This window comes from Fringilla coelebs, assembly GCF_963513975.1.
Source record: "Fringilla coelebs genome assembly, chromosome: 2".
NCBI lineage: Eukaryota > Metazoa > Chordata > Aves > Passeriformes > Fringillidae > Fringilla > Fringilla coelebs.
In genome coordinates, this window is record NC_140029.1 from 110,863,711 (window position 1) to 110,880,967 (window position 17,257).

Sequence of the window (17,257 nt, forward strand, 5' to 3'; positions counted from 1 at the left end):
CAGATTATTTTAAGAAAAAAAATGTGACCGGAAGACAAGGCCCTTTATATCACACAGAGTTTTCCTCTACTAACATACACCTCCTTTCTGTGGTACAATTTCTAAGGTTTTCTGCGAATTCCTGCTCCCTGATTCATGTGTGTCCATCACTAGAATAGAGGAAAAAAGTAATTCTGAAGCCTTCTGAATTTTTGCACTATGGATATGATAGTGATTGCAACAGTGTAAGACAACACAGAAAGAACAGCATGACCTAAAGCAGTAGCAGGATCTTGGCATCCTCCTGGATGCCAGTTTATTTATTAACTGTTCATTTTAAGATGCAGAAAACTGTTGGTTTGGTTTTTTCGGGTTTTTTTTTGCATATATTTTTCATTTTGGTGTCTTATGGCCCATTTCTTAGAACTGAGAATGATAGAAGTTTTAACAGACTTCTGGAGATCAGCTGGTCCAAGCTCAGCTTAGAGCAGGATTGTGATCCATCAGATTGCTCAGGGCCTCATTCAGGTGAATTTTTTCATATATCAATGCATGGAAAACCCACAAAATTTCTGGGTAACTTGTTCCAGAGTTTGACCATCCTTGTGGTGAATAAGGATTTCTTGACAGCTAGTTTGAGCTTTTTATGTTCCAGCTTGTGTCCATTGCCTCTCTTCTTTGCCCACCTTTAACGAAAGCCTGGATCCACAATCTCTTCTCCTTCCCCTGTAGTAGAAGACAGCAAGAGTGTTTTCTCCTTCAGCTCTCTCTCCTTCAGCATGTAATTCTCCCAGCATCTCCTCATTCATTGTGTGAAATATATTGTATTATGGCTTATACCTGTACAGTCATGGTAAGTTTTGGAACAATAGTGGTTTATGAAGCTTATCCATGAAGATTTAACCATGTGGCAGCAATGAAAGACACAATGGTCTCTATAAATATCTAACTTGTTCATGCCAGAATGGTCACTTATTAAGAGAAGTCACTCTACCTGTGCACACGTTATTCTGAAACATTAATATTTTATGGCTCTTTTTTGTGACTGTTGTGGTTGCTTTTGTTGCTCAGTGATGACAAAAATGGCAATGATATCTTATTGTTCCACTTGTCCAAACATTGACCACTAGATGCAGGTTTGATTGCTTCATGTAATTTTGAAGTTCCAAACTGTGTAGCTGCATTTGATTAGCATACAAATAAAGCATTTAATATTTGATTGCTCCCCTGAGATTTTAGGTAACTTTGTGTAACTAAATAGAAAGACATTTAATCATAATTTTCTAAGTTTAACTGTAATGCATAAATTATTAGCACTTGTGGGGAAAGTAGACATTACTGGGATGAAAAAGAAAACTGAAGCCAGGAGAGTATAGCTGTTCATTGTTTTAAATATTAATTCCATGGTACCTTCTTGTATCAGCTGACATACATCTTCCATGATTCTATTATTAAAATGGAACATCCTTTCCTATTAAGTTCAAGGTGGTTTATGAACCCAAGGGTTCATGTTGACCTGTTTAACAATGTTACACAGCATCCCTAATACTTCTGAGTTTGTTTCCATAATCTTGAAATAGAGTCATCCTATTTCTGGCTTATTCCCATATTTCTGTTTATTTTTATCATTATCAGTTATCTGGTGTTAATTACTTCCAGTGGAGTAACTGCATGAGGGTGTCTTGTTCAGTCTCACCTCTCTGAAACAAAAGCATTTAGCTTTTAATTTCTTCATTATGCAAAATCATAATAAGAGATACTCAGTTTTGTTTTATACAAGAAAGAAAAGATATATATATGTATATATCTCAAACAAAAAGCTTAGTAAAAATTAAACTCACAGATGTTCATTTCAAATGTTTTAAAACACTATTATATAGAATATTGTGTGTAAAGGCAGGTGATGTGCCTGCTTTACCAGTACTACTTTACTAGATATCACTTTACCAGTGATATCTAAAATCATTCTTTTATAATTCCTTGTGAGAGTCAAAGTAATACATTGTTCCTGAGACTCACTTTGTTTCAGAGGAACTGAGGCTCAGATAAAGAGAACACTTTGCCAAAGCACACTTCAAGGCATTTGTTGAATGGCAAGGATTTCAATCTGATTTTCCATGCTTATTCCCTGAAAAACCTGCTCTCAAGGGGTGCCACCAGCATGATGTCCTGGAGGAGCACCTCCCCACCCTCTGGGCCTTAGGTGCTGCTGTGAGCAGTCCAAGCACAGCAAGCGCAAGGTTGCATGATTTTGCTCGGCCGTGAAGTGCAAAAAACCCCTTTCCACCTTAAGTATCAAAATGGATGTTGAAGGAACAGGCCCCGTGCTGCCTCCCTGGCCCAGGTGACAGGAGCAGGGCTTTGATGAGAGGCTGCTCCCAGCAAGGGGGACTCTGTGATTTTGCTCTGCTCAGCGCCACGGGCTCGCTGCTGCCGCTGGCGCTGGACCCAGACGTGTCGCAATGAGCTCTGAATTCATGAATCTCAACTCCATGGGAGGAGGAGCAGCCTGCTCAAGGTTTCCAGAAGGCAAAGAAGGCTAAAAGCACTGCTTCTCACAGCTCAAGGATTTCCAGCTGTTTCTTTACTTGCCTGTGTCTCCTCTAGCCAGTGTCTTGTAAATTGGAGCTGGGGTCTAACAGCCCAGTTCCAAATCTACAAAAACACTAAATCATGTTTAAGTCTCAAAATGTGCTTACATGTTTTACTGAACTAAAGGCTGTAACACCCTTGAAATACCCACACTTGGCTTCACAGCTCTCAGAAACAATTTCTGGTTTTCAGCTGAATGTAGCGTGTGCTATTTGCATGTCGGGAATGGTATGGTTAGAGATGTTGGTTAGATAGTTATATCCAAAATTTCACTGACTAACAAAAGCTTCTGCATCAAAGAGGATGTCATGATGTTTTTGAAGGGCATCTTTATTTTTAATCAGTTTCAGCAGTCAGAATACTTCAGAGAGAAGCATCATGTCCTTTACATGGCTATAACGTGAAGGAAGGAAAGGAAGGAAAGAAGTAAAGTTTCTCAACAGTGGCATTTGGAAAAGTTGTGTTAATTCCGGATTTGTTTAGCACATGATTTCCTACTTTCACAATTTGTCTTCTTGACTTCCTAAAGGGAGGACTAACTTTTTAGAGGTCTTTTAAAAGGAAATGTCATTTAATGAACCACTTCAGTTAAGTAAGAGTGGATGCTAAGTGATGCAGGCTAATGAGACAATTTAAGGTGAAGGGTTTATATAGCAAATCTCATGCAGTTAAAATAAGAACTGAGTAGGGAAAGAAAGGAAAAGTTGTTGGAATGATCACATAGGAGATGAGAAGAATATTTCTTGATTTTTCTTAGGCTCATAATGACTCCCAGAAATTTTTTCTGGACATATTCTAGTTGGAAACAAATTTTAACCACTGCAGTACAAAGATGCTGTTCTTTTAAGAGCTGTACAACAGCAAGGGTGTTTTGTTCATCTTTAGAGCAAGAATTTACAAGGCCAATACTCTCCTTGATTTATACAGAGTGTCCTGCTACACTTTCTGGGCAGAATGAATGTGCAATAAGAACCATGACAATGTAATAGGGTAGACCAGAAATATCCATCCTTTGACTAGGAGATGATATTTGGCTCTTTTTTTTTTTAAGAAGCCTTTTATTCTCAATTCTGAATTATTTTTCTTGTTGATATATGAGCTATAAAGCTCAAGAAGCTGTAAATCATAAGATAAGCCCTTCAAACCACAATTAGTTGCTCTGTAAATATCTACCAGGCATTTTTTTCCCAATCTTTCTTTCTTACCATAAGTTTTTAAAAGACCTTCAGTACTGTACTAAATTTTGACTGCCTGCATGTTGCAGCCACCATTGCAAGGAGAGCTGTAAAGTAAATCGTGAAATAGCAGCTTCATTGTCTATTTTTTCCATGAAATTTGTGTTATTTTATTTTTGAAGTTTCTGGTTGGGATTTCTCTTAAATGGAAGGCCCTGAACTACTTAAATTTTATTTTCTTTTCTGCAGATAGTATATAATTTGAAACTATTGACATATTTTGCAGGTTTTTTCTGATATTTAAAGTTTTCCTCTAGAACACTACTGATACTTATTTCCCCAGTGTTAGACTTTCTGCAGCTTTCCAGCATCTGGAACAAGCTCAGGCTGCTATTAAATTGGGTCTGCCATCTTCAAACAGTGTGAGCACAATCAGCATTTAGTAAAATAAACATGGCCCCATTATTTCTTAATGCCTTGCTTAACAGCTTTAAGATTAGACCACGTTCCCCCTGCTCCCAGTAGGCAGCACTTTAACAGTGAGTAATATTTCTGTCTGCCGTAGTCAAGTAATCCCAAATGTAAGTAATTTACAGGCTGGCATTAGGGACTGTTACAAGAGACATATTGTAATATGTCACTGAAAATCAGCCTGCCTCTGCACATTTGATCAACAGCCAGATGGAGGTTTTTATCACATTTATTTAATCTGAAATATACATAGTAATTACAGTGGACCTCTGGATTCTCAGTCCTCGTTGCTGTCTCAGGAGAAGGTAGGAAATGAATCTGTCAGCTGCAGACTGGTGGGGATGTGACCCCCTTGGTAGAATCTGGGTGTGTTACAGCTAGTGCTGCTGACAGTGGAGATCATGCTGCTGGAAATTAATGCATGTTGCCAAGTTTAAAAAAAAAAAAAAAAGAGTCCCATAAACCAAAGACTATGTAACTTTATTTTTTTATGAATGCAGAAAGCCTTTAGGAAAGCAAAGACCAATGTTACTCTTAGCAAACCCATTACCAATCGATGGCTTTAAGAGCAAACAATCTCTTACTAATAGCTGGATGGTATTTAACTTAAAGGCATCTGAAAACAACAGGCTTAATGTTCCCAGAGGAGAATTTGGTTAAGATATTGAATTCCATCAAGCATGTCATTATTAAAAGGGGAAAATATTTTTGTTTCCATTAGTACAGGGTTGGCATATAAAGAAGGGATAGCATTCAATTAAACCACAAGGAAAAAATTCAAACAAATTGAAGGTAGATTTATCTCTTGGGCAGGAACTTCACAAATGGATGTTGCCATTGTCACAATGAATTTTATAAGATTTTGTGCCTTAATTAGAGCAGCTATAGAAGATGCCTCACATATTAATGGTGGTGCTGACCTTATAAATAATTTACCCCTTGTTCCTGTTAGTCTGTGCATTACAGCAGGCTATCTCTGCTAATGTCTCTCACATCTCTCTTTCTGAGATGAGCTGGATCAGTCAACATCCACTTTTGGATCAGTTACTACCCTAACCACAAGTATGCATGGATAATCTGGAGATACATTGACAGATAAAATATACTATTAACTGCCAAAGAGGCTCTTCTATTGCAGTTACTCATACTGAGTAGTCCCATGACAGATTAAATTGCTGTTCAGCCTGAATAAGGTGTCAGATTCTGGCTGTAAGTGGCTGGTTTACTGGGGTGTTTTGATGTCATTATAGGCTTATAATTAGTCTAATCTGATTTGGTAAGAAAAAAAATAGTATGACAAGCATAAAGAATTCATTTGAACAATAGATTTTCTTCCACCACAGAACTAACTTTTAATTAGAGCTGTTCTTCAATTAAATTAAATCTGCCCTTCTTGGTTCTAAAACTCTCATGAACATATTCAGTACAATGTACCTTGTACAACTGTGAATCTGTTGCTGCCTCTCTGATCTTTACCCATCCTTACCTGTTCTCAACTAACTTTACATGTGTGGCTCTGCCTTACTGATGACAAAACTTCTCCCCCACTTCTGCCATCAGGACCAGCTTTCTCTCTCTCTCTCTCTCTCTCTCTCAATCTCTCTCTCTCCTGATCCTCCCCATCCATTTGTTTCATGCCATTTCTTGACTGAAAGTATGTCATTCTCCCACTGCTTACTCGTGGTGGTATTTATTATTTGAGCTATGCAGTGATACTGATTAGCTCTGAGAAGCAATCAGTGAGAGGGTTCATGTAACAGATAGCATGGAAAACAAGGTGGCAGAAAATCCACAGTGGAAATATTTAGGCCTCTTTCCAGTGGGCTTTAGCTCTTGGGGTTTCCTTCAGTTAGCAGAGGAAGCTTTAAATGATCCCTTTAGTGCTTTGAATGATCACTCTCTCAGCCATCTCCCCATAATTCCTAACATGTATTATGGTAATAATGAGTTGCTTTCTCCTGAAATGTGAATGCTGAGACTGCCAGAGACCATGTGAGTCTGGCCCCAGCCCCTGTGATGGCAGCCAGCAGCAGATGCCCAGCCAGCTCTACAGAGCACAGGTGCCACACTCCCTTCCCACATGTCCTAGTCATGTTTTCTCCAGCAAATCAAGGTCTGTGGGAAGTTGGGAAGTAACCAAATGCCACAGATTAAAGATACTCAAAGAAAGGGAGAAGAAAGTGGCATCTCCAGTTTCTGTATTAATGAGAGGATGGTTTATTATTTATATAAATAATTAACTTCTGGCGACAGGAAAAGGAGCTGTGTGCACACTAACTCCATCTGGTCTCTGGTCTTTTTTGACAAAGAATACCAAGAGCAGGGATCTTCCTATAGTAATTGATGGAAAGTCATCAAAAGAAAGATGACACTTCTGAAATGTGTTTTTTCTCGCAAAGTCATGATTCTCATTTTTCTAGATAGAGGTAGGTTCTTCTTTGTTGGTTTTTTTTTTGTTTGTTTTTTTTTTTAAGTATCTAATAGGTGGATGTTTCCAAAGTTCAATCTTTTTTTACTGCAATGAAGGCATTGAGCATTCTGGAACTTCAGAAGAAAATGAAAATTAAAATGCTGGAACAGTTGACTCATTCGACTTAACAGGAAATTTTCATGTCATCTGTGCCAGTTGTCCCTTTTTCTTCAGCCTACAGAAGTTATAGCTGGATGGACAAGTATTTCTTCAAACCCAGAATTGACTTAATTATCCTTTACTGAAAATAAGAGGAAGGGAAAACATTGCAGATTTCAGTTCTTTTTTTCCTAAGACAAAGTCTGAAGCAATTAATGAGTTTATTGACAGCCAAAAATATATTGTTGTCAATAGGAAAAGTCTTTTATGTGCTCTAATTAGAGGAACTGTTCCCTTCAGGAAACTGGAGCTTTTACAGCAGCATTAAGGGGAAAAAAAAAGAGAAAGGAAAAAAAAATCTAAAAAATTGTGTCAATGACACAGGCACAAAATATGGGGCAAGGCTCTAAGGACCCTGACAAATGTTGCTAAACTTTTCATCTTAATGTTGTAGGTATACAGCTCTCTTCTAAGCATTAAAAAAAAATACATTTGCAAAATAAATAGGTATGGGTAATGCTTTTATTCACTTTGACAAGGGCTACCTGCTCACAAATACATATCAGGACACATTTGCATTTTTCTCTCCTCTGAAAGAAGTCTGGGCTTCATGAGAACAACAGGAGCTCTTCGAAAGGAGCTGTGGTTTCAGCTGCTGAAATATTAGTATGGGACTTGTATCTTTCTGGGATGTAGGCTCTTCTTAATAGGAATGTATGTAAAATTCAGCCACTTAGAGGTAAAATGGACCAAATGTGCTACTGCAGTAGCATGGGAAGAAAAGGCCATCAATTCTTTTGAAGGTTTAGAAGTATTTTTTTCTGCTGTCTTTGCTATGGTTGATGATGTTCTACTATTAAAATAGCAGTTTATACGTGCTGTATATTAGTGCAATGTTTTGTTCTTCTTTGCTTCAGGCACTGAAGGATAAAGAAGCTTGTCACATATTTTAAGTTCAGAATTGGTTAATAACAGAATGCATTTTCAACAAATTTCACAACCAGCCCCTTTGGGCAGCTGCTCTTTGCAATTTAAATGAAGGTGCAGAAAGTTTCTTTTCCCTCTTAACAATAGTTTCACAACTTTGGCGTACATGTACTTTAGTGGTTGGTAGTATATTACTAAAAGAGATTAAAAACACCTGTTTCAGCCTTCCAGGCCATGCAAGAGAAATTGAACTCTGGGGTGCCCAAATTAAGATGCTAAAATGGGTAAATTCTAACTTACAGCATTTATCACAGAGAGCACTTCTGCCACTTTTCCTAAGGCAAATACCTTGTCAGCTATCACTTCAGTCTAACCTTCTGTCCATAATGTAGTACAATTCCCACTCTAGTCTTTTTTCCTACTGATGTAAAACCAGATCTTTGAGGTTCTGTTTTGAGGTTTTTGTTTCGAGGTTTTTGGTTTGCTGGGTTTTTTTAGCTTGTTTGTTTTGGTTGTTCTTAAATTTTACTATTTCTCCCCCCAAACTTGCCTTGGTGGGACAATTAAATATTTTATGAACCCTATGGCTAAATCTTGGCAATGACATTAGTTCTGAATACATTTCAGGACCCAAGTTTGTGTCATAAGCTGCAGAAAGAAATCTTCTCTGGTTTCCATGAGATTGTGCCTTGTGGCTTTTTAACTGAATTATGGAAACACTGCAGTGTGAGCTGAGACAAGAAGGAAGAGAAGCACAAAGGGTGGGCTTTGGGGAAAGGAGAAAAATGTGAGGAAGCAAGGGCTCAGAGGTTATAAATGCCACCTAGCCATGTGAAAACTTCAAACAGGATCTGTGCCACTGGACACCAAAGTATTTGCAATGGAGAGAAACCTCTAATGAAAAATTGATTCTCAGGCAGAGATTTTCACGGAAGCTTTTATCTCTATTAGGGCTTTTATAAAGGCATCCTTCCTATACATTGCCTGATATCTAATAAGCTCTGAGCCCCTGCTGCAATCTGTCCTCTCAGGTTAGTTACAAGAAAACAAGACTCTTAAGTTCTTTACTGTCTCTTAAAACTTGTTGTAATGGAACCACAGTTCAAAAGTAATTTGAACAGAGTGGAAGAGAATATTCACACAAGCTCTCATCTCCTTGGAAAATTAAGCTGATATGAAGAAAAAAAATTCACTTGGGAATATTTTTAATGCAATTTACATTCACTGATGGACTTCAGAAATCCTCTTACTACTCTCCCCCCATAGTTGTTGCAGTTTGGTCTCTGCTGCTTAGGACCCTTCAAAGCAGTGCAGGTTTAGAAATCTCATGATTTGAGGCTCCTTGCTAGATTTTCTCCAGAAATCTTTACAGTCTCCCACCACTCATTCTCACACTCACCTGCACTGTTTCAACAGCTTTTCAAATAAGACAGAGCTCTTTATTTAATTTTTGTACTTTTTGGGGTTTCCCACCCTAAAATGCACATTGCTTTACTGATCTGATTTGAGCAAAGCACTTAAAACAATAGCTCTTTGCAAAAACATGAAATACTAGTGAGTTGTACTGAGGGTTATAGCAAGTCCCTGAATATGGGGAAATAATCAGGAGTCATTTGAACAGATTTTTCTGCCATATAAATTGTAACACGGAGCCATGCCACAGGAGCCCTTATTGGAGTAATTCTACTTTGCAACAGCATTTGATTATTCATGAAATCAGTAAAAGTGACTGTAGGCTGGTGGTTCCATACTTCTGTGAGAAATGGGACAGCCCTTTCTTTTCCCAGCCTTAAGGAACAGTAATTTATGAATTATACATATACTTAATAACTCTTCACTTTGTGAATGCTCTTTAAGCTCCACAGCAAATTAGATAATTCCAATTTTTTGTATAGTAGAAATGGTCAAAACAAATTATTATTTTGGATGCCTCAAAACATAGGTCATCTCATGCTCGGAGTGATTTTTTTAAAGCTTCACCATATGGGCCAAAAATGCATCTTGATAAAGTTCTGAAAAAGAGAGGGCTACTTGAGAACATATTCCCCAAAATATGCCATTTCAGCATTCATAAATGTGCTTGTTTTGCCTTTGCTCAGAAAAGGGTTATCTGACCTTTTCCTGCAGCCTGCTCACTCAAGTCAACTCTGCATAAATAAGAAGGAAACTTATGCACGAAGAAACTGAAATTAGGTGAATAATTAACATACACTATGCAAAAGCATGAAAAACTATTCCAAAATTTCTCTACGTAACTAAAGTGTGAATTCATATTAAAATATTCTACATTGAAACTTTGTCAGCAGGTCATAAAAAGCACATATCTACTTATTTATTAGGTCTAAGGTTTATCTGATGTGTTTCATCTGTTAAAAAATTGTGCTTTTTTTTCCCCCCCCTTAGTCATTTTAAGAGTATTATTTAATTTAAATGTATGTTATTTAATTTAAGTGTATTCACAGTTTGTGAACAAGCAGTAACAGGGAAACTCCAAAAGCTGAAAATGGGTATATTTTCACAGCATTGACAATCACTATTTTGAAGAAGTTTTCTAAATTTAATTGGGGGAGGGGGGAAAGAGCAAATAAAAGAGTATAGTGAGGTTTTGTGTCACTATGTTTTTATAAGATTTTCTTAGTTTCATCAAAGGATAACTGATCTCTGAAGATTAGTCTGATTGCGAAATTGTAATTCCACTGTTTCAGGCCATGGGTACTGTAGCTGCCTGTGCTCATGCAGTAAAAACTAGTAGGTATTGAAACAGTAACAGTGTAATCTTTTCTCTTTTTTTTCCTTCTTTGTTTTTTTTTAATAGAAACAGCTGAAATATAAGTATTTATTGCACAGTTGCATACCTAATATTTCATTTGGCAGGGTAGGATTTACTTGGTAAAGTCCATGAAGCTTAAAATGTGAATCTAAACATAATCTAAATAGTATTCTGCTTTTTGGAAAGCAGACTGTGAAGTGGTCAGTGGTTTCAGAAACTTTATTGGCAGCTGCTAAGACTTGTGCCCAGAACACTTGAGTGATTATGCACGTTCACTGTATACCTAAAATACAAAAACATATAGCTTCCAAATCCCTGTATTTCTGTCTTTCAGATACTGCTTGGGCACATTTTGAAATAGTAATTATTTATACCACTATAGAAAGCCCCAGATCTATAATTCACTCATGGGGCTTAGGTCATTTCATGAAAGGCAAAAGTATAGTGCATTACTCTGTATGCATAATGTAGAGCATGTGTATATTTAATGCTAGCATTATTTTTCTATGAGGAGCTTATTCATGAGGTATGCTTCCAGTTCAGAATATTGTTTATTTTGTGCAGATTTTCATTTTGAGATGGAAAAAAGGTTTGCTTCCCAAGAAAATGTTGGCCACTTTTAAGAATCTTTATTTCCTTTGCATCCATCTTTTCCTTTCTCTCCTTCTTTTCCTTTATCCTTTTTAACAAAGGAATTGTTCACTGGTAATATAGTAGTAATAGGTTATGTATAAGTTTTGGGGTTTTTTTCTGGACAAACTTCTCTAGCAATGCCAACCAATTTAATCTGGCTTTGATAGCAAGGTTGAAATTAGAGCAAAAAACATGCTGCTACTTTTGCAGTCCAATGAATACCTATATTAATTTTAATGTTAAAAGAATTCAGCCTATACAGTATTAGAATCTCATTAATCCATACTAATAGGTGGAAACCTTGTGTTGAGGCTCTTTTTGGGTCACTTCCTGTAGTCACAGCAGGTGTGTCAGAGAAGTGAGTCACTCTGAGTCGGAAACACCAGAAGATAAAAACACAGAGATGTATTTATCTCAGTGTATTGTGAGGATTTTTATCTGTAATGTTTATTACAGCTCACAGAGAACATGCCTTGTAAGTCTGGGTATTGAGCTAAGGCTGTGCGCTTCAATCAGCTTTGCAAAAATGCCTGTAGATAAAGTTCTGTGCTAACCCTTCTCTGGATTACGCCCTACATCAGGAAGTATATTATCCCTTCAAAGATCTCCTTTTATTCTTCACTGTTACTGGCAGCACACCAGCTGGAGCCAGTTTTTGGTGGGAAAAAACGTGTTTATGCTGCTCCTGTCCCAGTGCTGCCAAGGAGCATCTCCTGCAGGTCACACACTGCAGGGCCTGGGGACATGGGTGGTCCTCAGAGTCCAAATGGGTCCTGCCCTTTTGCTGCAGGGAGGATCTTTACTCAACATTGCCACAGGCCGCACAAAAGGAGGAATATTCTAGATGGCTCAAGCGGGCTAACATTCCTGCAGCAAGCTGTCACCTTCCATCTTCTCAAGCACATCCTCCTTGCTCAAAAACACAAAGCCCCTGCAAGGCAAGGGAGAGGAAGGCTGAATGCTCCAAGCTCCTGCTTTGGAAGGCAATGCTTCAGCACTCTTGCTTCCCCTGTGAGTTTGCTGGTGCATAAGGTTTGGGATCAGATTTAATGACCAAAATGGAACCTATGTCCTGCTGGGGTGGTGATGTGTACTCAGCGTGGTGCCACCACCAGCTACACCATGCCAGGAGGATGTGGAGGTGGAAAAGGGTGCAGGAGAGCTGACTTTATAAGGTGTTCCTAGCTTTTTTGAGGGCAAATACTTTTTATTTGCCGTCATATCCACAGAAGTGCTATGACCAGCTTCCCCAAAGCCCTTGTGGCAGCCAGAAGAGAAAGGTGTGGGAGCTTGGAAAGCCAGCAATAAGTGACAAAGTCCTGCCAGATGAGTCCAGTGACTGTTATGAGCAGAACCGAATCTGTACCAGTGGCCACACCACTCTGTGCTCCAGCAAGCCTGAAAATGTAGTTGCAGAATGCTTCACAGATTGCAAAAAGGAGGGAAAACAGGATTTTTTTCTCTCATCTATGGAACATTATATACATGTGCGTTTGTAGATCTTGAAATCATAGAATTGCTTGAGTAGGAAGGGACCTTAAAGATCATCTAGTGCCATGGGCAGGGACACCTCCCACTAGACGAGCTTGCTCGAGCCCCATCTAACCTGGTCTTGAACACTTCCAGGGATGGGGCAGCCACAGCTTCTCTGGGCAACCTGTGCCAGTGCCTCACTGCCCCCATAGGAAAAATTTCTTCCTAAAATCTACTCTAAACCTACTTTTAGTTTGAAGCTATTCCCCTTGTCCTGTCATTACAAACCCTTGTAAATAGTGTCTCTCCATCTTTCTTGCAGGCTCCCTTCAGGTACTTGAAGGCCTCAATTAGGTCACCCAAAAGCCATGTCTTCTCCAGGCTGAACAATCCCAATACTCTCAGCCTTTCCTCATAGGAGAGGTGCCCCATCCCTCACATCAACTTGGTGGCCTCTTCTGGATTCATTCCATAGGTCCATGTCCTTCCTGTGCTGGAAACCCCGGAACTGGATGCAGTTCTCCAGATGGGGTCTCAGAAGAGTGGCTCAGAGGGACAGAATTCCCTCCCTTGACTTCTTCCCACAGTGCTTTGGGTGCAGCCCAGAACACATTTGCCTTTCTGGGCTGCAAGAGCACAAGGCCAGCTCACCCACCAGCACCCCCAAGTCCTTCTCAGCCAGATTGCTCTGGATTTGTCATCCCCCAGCCTGGACTGAGAACAGGATTTGCCCTGACCAGGGTGCAGCACCAGCACTTAGCCTTGTTACACCTCATGAGACTCCCATACCAGACGTATCCATACATCTTACTGCCATACAGCAGTCCTGGTCAGCAGAATGTAATCATGGTATTATGGACTCACACCTCCTCAGCAGTATCAGAGGCCTTTCTGTCATCTTCACAGATTTGCCCTCTTTTATGTGTAAATATTGTTCCTGCCTTTCCCTTTTGCAAAGCGAAGGATTTGCTTGCAAACTATTTGAAGAACATACACAGCTCCTACAAGGGAAATGCCCTTGAAGCAGTGAGAGTGGAATGATTGCAGCATACAGTACATGCTAATAACATCTTCAGAGAATTACTATTACTTCATATCAGAGGCATTTTCATTATAATAAAAACCATGTCATGATCCTCAGATTAAAATTTTACCTTCTGCACTTACCTGTCGAGTCAACAGTCACAGGTTACTGGTTTTTTGTTAAAAGCTCTGAGGAATTACTCACCCCAAAGTTGTGTCGTTTCCCATGATTGTCTCTTTGCAACAGAACAGGCAAATGACCAGCACAGAACACTTGAATCTAACAGTATTCCCAGTGCTCTGAGCTGGAAAATAGAACCTGCTGATTCACTCTGCCATTAGCAAATGTGCAGATCACACCAAGTTGTGGGGGAGTGTTGATCTCTTGGAGGGTAGGAGGGCTCTGCAGAGGGACCTGGACAGGCTGGGTCAATGGAGTGAATAGAACAGCATGAGGTCCAACAACACCAAAGTGCAAGCTGTGCCAGAGAGGTTTAAGTTGGGTGTTGGGAAGATGTTCTTCACAGAAAGTGATTGGGCATTGGGAGGGGCTGGCTGGGGAGGTGGTAGGGTCACCATCCCTGGAGGAGTTTAAGAAGCGGCTGGATGTGGCACTCAGTGCCCTGGACTGCTCAACAAGGTGGTGTCACTTCATTGGTTGGGCTTGAAATCTCAAAGGTCTTTTCCATCCCAGCTGACTCTGTGATTCTGTGATATCTATTACAGCTTGGTGTAACACTGGGTGTTAATTGAGCATTTGTAGTAAATTCACAAACTGATGCTTGAGTCTGAATGCTGAGTTTCAGGTTGCCTGATACCTTTATCTAACCAAATCCATGCAGACTCAGCCATGAACAGAGGAACTTGGCACGGCTGCACTTTATCTGCTTTTTTATTTCTGGTGCAAGAGGATAGGAATGAGAGGAAGAGAACATGTAAGGGTTCCCCACTGAGAATCAATTCTATAAATTATGTATTATGCAGACACTATTCTGCTGATGCTATCTGATCCCCAATTCTCACTTCCTTGTTTTTCCTTCTATAAATAGCCGTGGCCAGGTTTTCAGTTGTAAAATGACTAGGACAAAGCTAGGAACCTTTTTCATTTAATAACCTCTGCCAAAGAAGAATAGGGTAATATTTTTCATAACTGTGATGTCCTCAGGGTTTTAAGAATCTGGGAATACAAGCAGCACTGTGCTGTTGATAAGATACCGGGAGAAAAAGTGGGAATAACGGTACTGAATATTAAAGAGTGAAATGCCCTATTTTCAGGATGATCACTATAAAACTTGGTATTGTGAATTTTTCTGTCTTTTTTCTCTGTGTAGTACCACTTTTTCTTTTTTGTCTCTCCCTCTAGATCCAAATGCTTTGGCTGGACAGACCGGACCTGATCACGCTCTTATAGGAGGAATAGTGGCTGTAGTTGTCTTTGTAACATTATGTTCTATAATTCTCCTTGGTCGATACCTGGCAAGACATAAAGGTAGGACACATTTTGTGGAAGTTCAGTCACTCTTGGAAGCAAGGCATGATTTGACCTGGGAGTGCCATGCCCTTTCATCTTCCCCCGCTCTGCTAAATGATTGGAACAAAAGATAGTTCTCAGTCCAGTCACAAGTGAAGTCCCTGTGAGTTTTCATCAGTTTTCCAGTGGGCTGGCCAAGGCAAAGGACAAGGAGTTAGTGCATGCCCAAGGTCACCTTATAAGTCAGTGATTTAGGGAGACCAAGGGGTAAGATTGCCCCTTGGTTTTGCATCTTAACTCCTGATACTTGATTACATGTTCTCATCATGTTCTTGTAGTTTTAACTACAGCATCAGTTGAGCAGAATATATATGATTTGAGTGAACAAGATTTACATTGTAAAGGATTTTGCTAATATTTCAAGTATATGTTTAAAAGATAATATTAGAATCCAGTAGTCAGTTTTCAAATCAGTTCATCAATGATCCTTCTGGAAGAAGGGATTCATTCCTTGGGCTAGTTTTACTTTATTCTGTGGTTTTACCTTTATAATTCTGGTCCCTTCATTTTCAGTCCCCTCTGCCACTAAAGATAGCAGGAATAGACTGACACTGACTTCTGACTTCTCTGTGATTTGATTTTGACCTAGTTAGTTCCAAAATCATTCCTTGAGATTTAACCTTTGTATAGCTTGTAGGCCTACTGCTAAAACTCAGCTGATTCCCTTTCCACACCCCTCAAAAAAAAAAAGAAAAAAGGAGAAGATGAGGGTTGGTATTAATTCAGTAACTCTCATTTTAGATAGGATAATCATATACCTAGCAAACATAAATTGATAAAAAGCATCTTTTTAATTTGATGTACTACCTAGGAGAAAATCAGATTTTTTTTAATGAGCCAGTGAATGTGTGTCTCTTTTGTTTTACTTTCCTGAATGAACAGTTGTACGTCTTATGCCAGCATAAATAATTTTCACAAAGGGAAATTTGACTATTTTACACATTTCTTCTTTTCATTCATTCATTTCCAGAGCATAAAAATAGCTGTGATAGTATAATATGAGTTGGTTCAGTTAATAAAACTGCCTCAGTTATGTAATTCTTGGAATCTACTATGATACAATTCCATAAAATTAAAGCATAGATACAATCAAGATAAAACAGAAATACAAATGATCAGTAGCCATTAAAAAAAAAAGCACTTTTATGAATCTCTAAGTCTTCAAAATTGCTTTGTTTTTGATGGATAGCTATTTTGTGAAATAACCAAGATTTTATCACTTATTCTATAATTGAAAAATATATTGCATATTACTGCAGTTAGATAAAGTGGAGTTTTATTAAAATATTCCCTTAATTTGTTGTGGATATACTAGAGTTTGTATATATGCCTTTACCAGTATTAGTATCAGTGTAAATATTTCTTAAGCAAATTAGAAAGTTGAGCACACCTTTATGATGTACACTAAAAACTGTAAAAATAATCTTCATTAATTGAAAAATTGGAGTACATTGTTTAAAATGTACTTCCTAGAATGCAGTGTAAAAAAAAAACCTAATCATTCTCTTTTTCTTTTCTTTTCTCTTGTACTGATTCCTACAGGAACATATTTAACAAATGAAGCAAAAGGAGCTGAAGATGCACCTGATGCCGACACAGCCATTATCAATGCAGAAGGCAGCCAAGTCAATGCAGAGGAGAAAAAAGAGTATTTCATTTAGATGCAGAGCTAGAATCTTGGAGTTTTACTTATCAGGCTGACTGCTGGAGAAAACTGGCTATCATTTCTCAGAATTCATTTCTGCCATCTTCTGCTATCTTTATTAACTCGCATACCTGCTATAAGTAGCCAGTTTATGCCAACAATCAGCTGTTGACATCATCATTCTATAATTACAGTATCATGCATAAAACAGGACATTTCTTATTGCCTAAAAATCATATCCACTGCTCTCTTAACATACAGTGCTTGAATATACAGCCTTAACAATGTTAATCATCATCTTAATCCAAGTTTTCTACATATTTAAGTGTTATGCAGCTTTCTCTTCCAATTTTCTTTTATCATGTCCCTATTAGTATGTCATAGAACAAAATTCATAACAAGTACTATTAGGTAAGGTCCTAATTTACTTACAGAAAATGTTAAGTCTAAGATTAGAGGTTTACAAAGA

General features: G+C 38.6%; 1 protein-coding gene across 2 annotated transcripts in view; it reads left to right on the plus strand.

The window, feature by feature from the left end:
* The window catches only part of CADM2 (cell adhesion molecule 2), a gene marked incomplete at both ends in the record, with an annotated part of 565,681 nt that extends 548,877 nt beyond the window's left edge, over positions 1 to 16,804 (plus strand). For both annotated transcript variants that reach the window (XM_084226796.1, XM_084226797.1), the window contains 2 exons: positions 14,976 to 15,101; positions 16,686 to 16,804. In XM_084226796.1, coding sequence (XP_084082922.1) covers positions 14,976 to 15,101; positions 16,686 to 16,804 — 245 coding nt within the window. The remainder of the gene's footprint in view (positions 1 to 14,975; positions 15,102 to 16,685) is intronic.
* Positions 16,805 to 17,257: the final 453 nt, after the last annotated feature.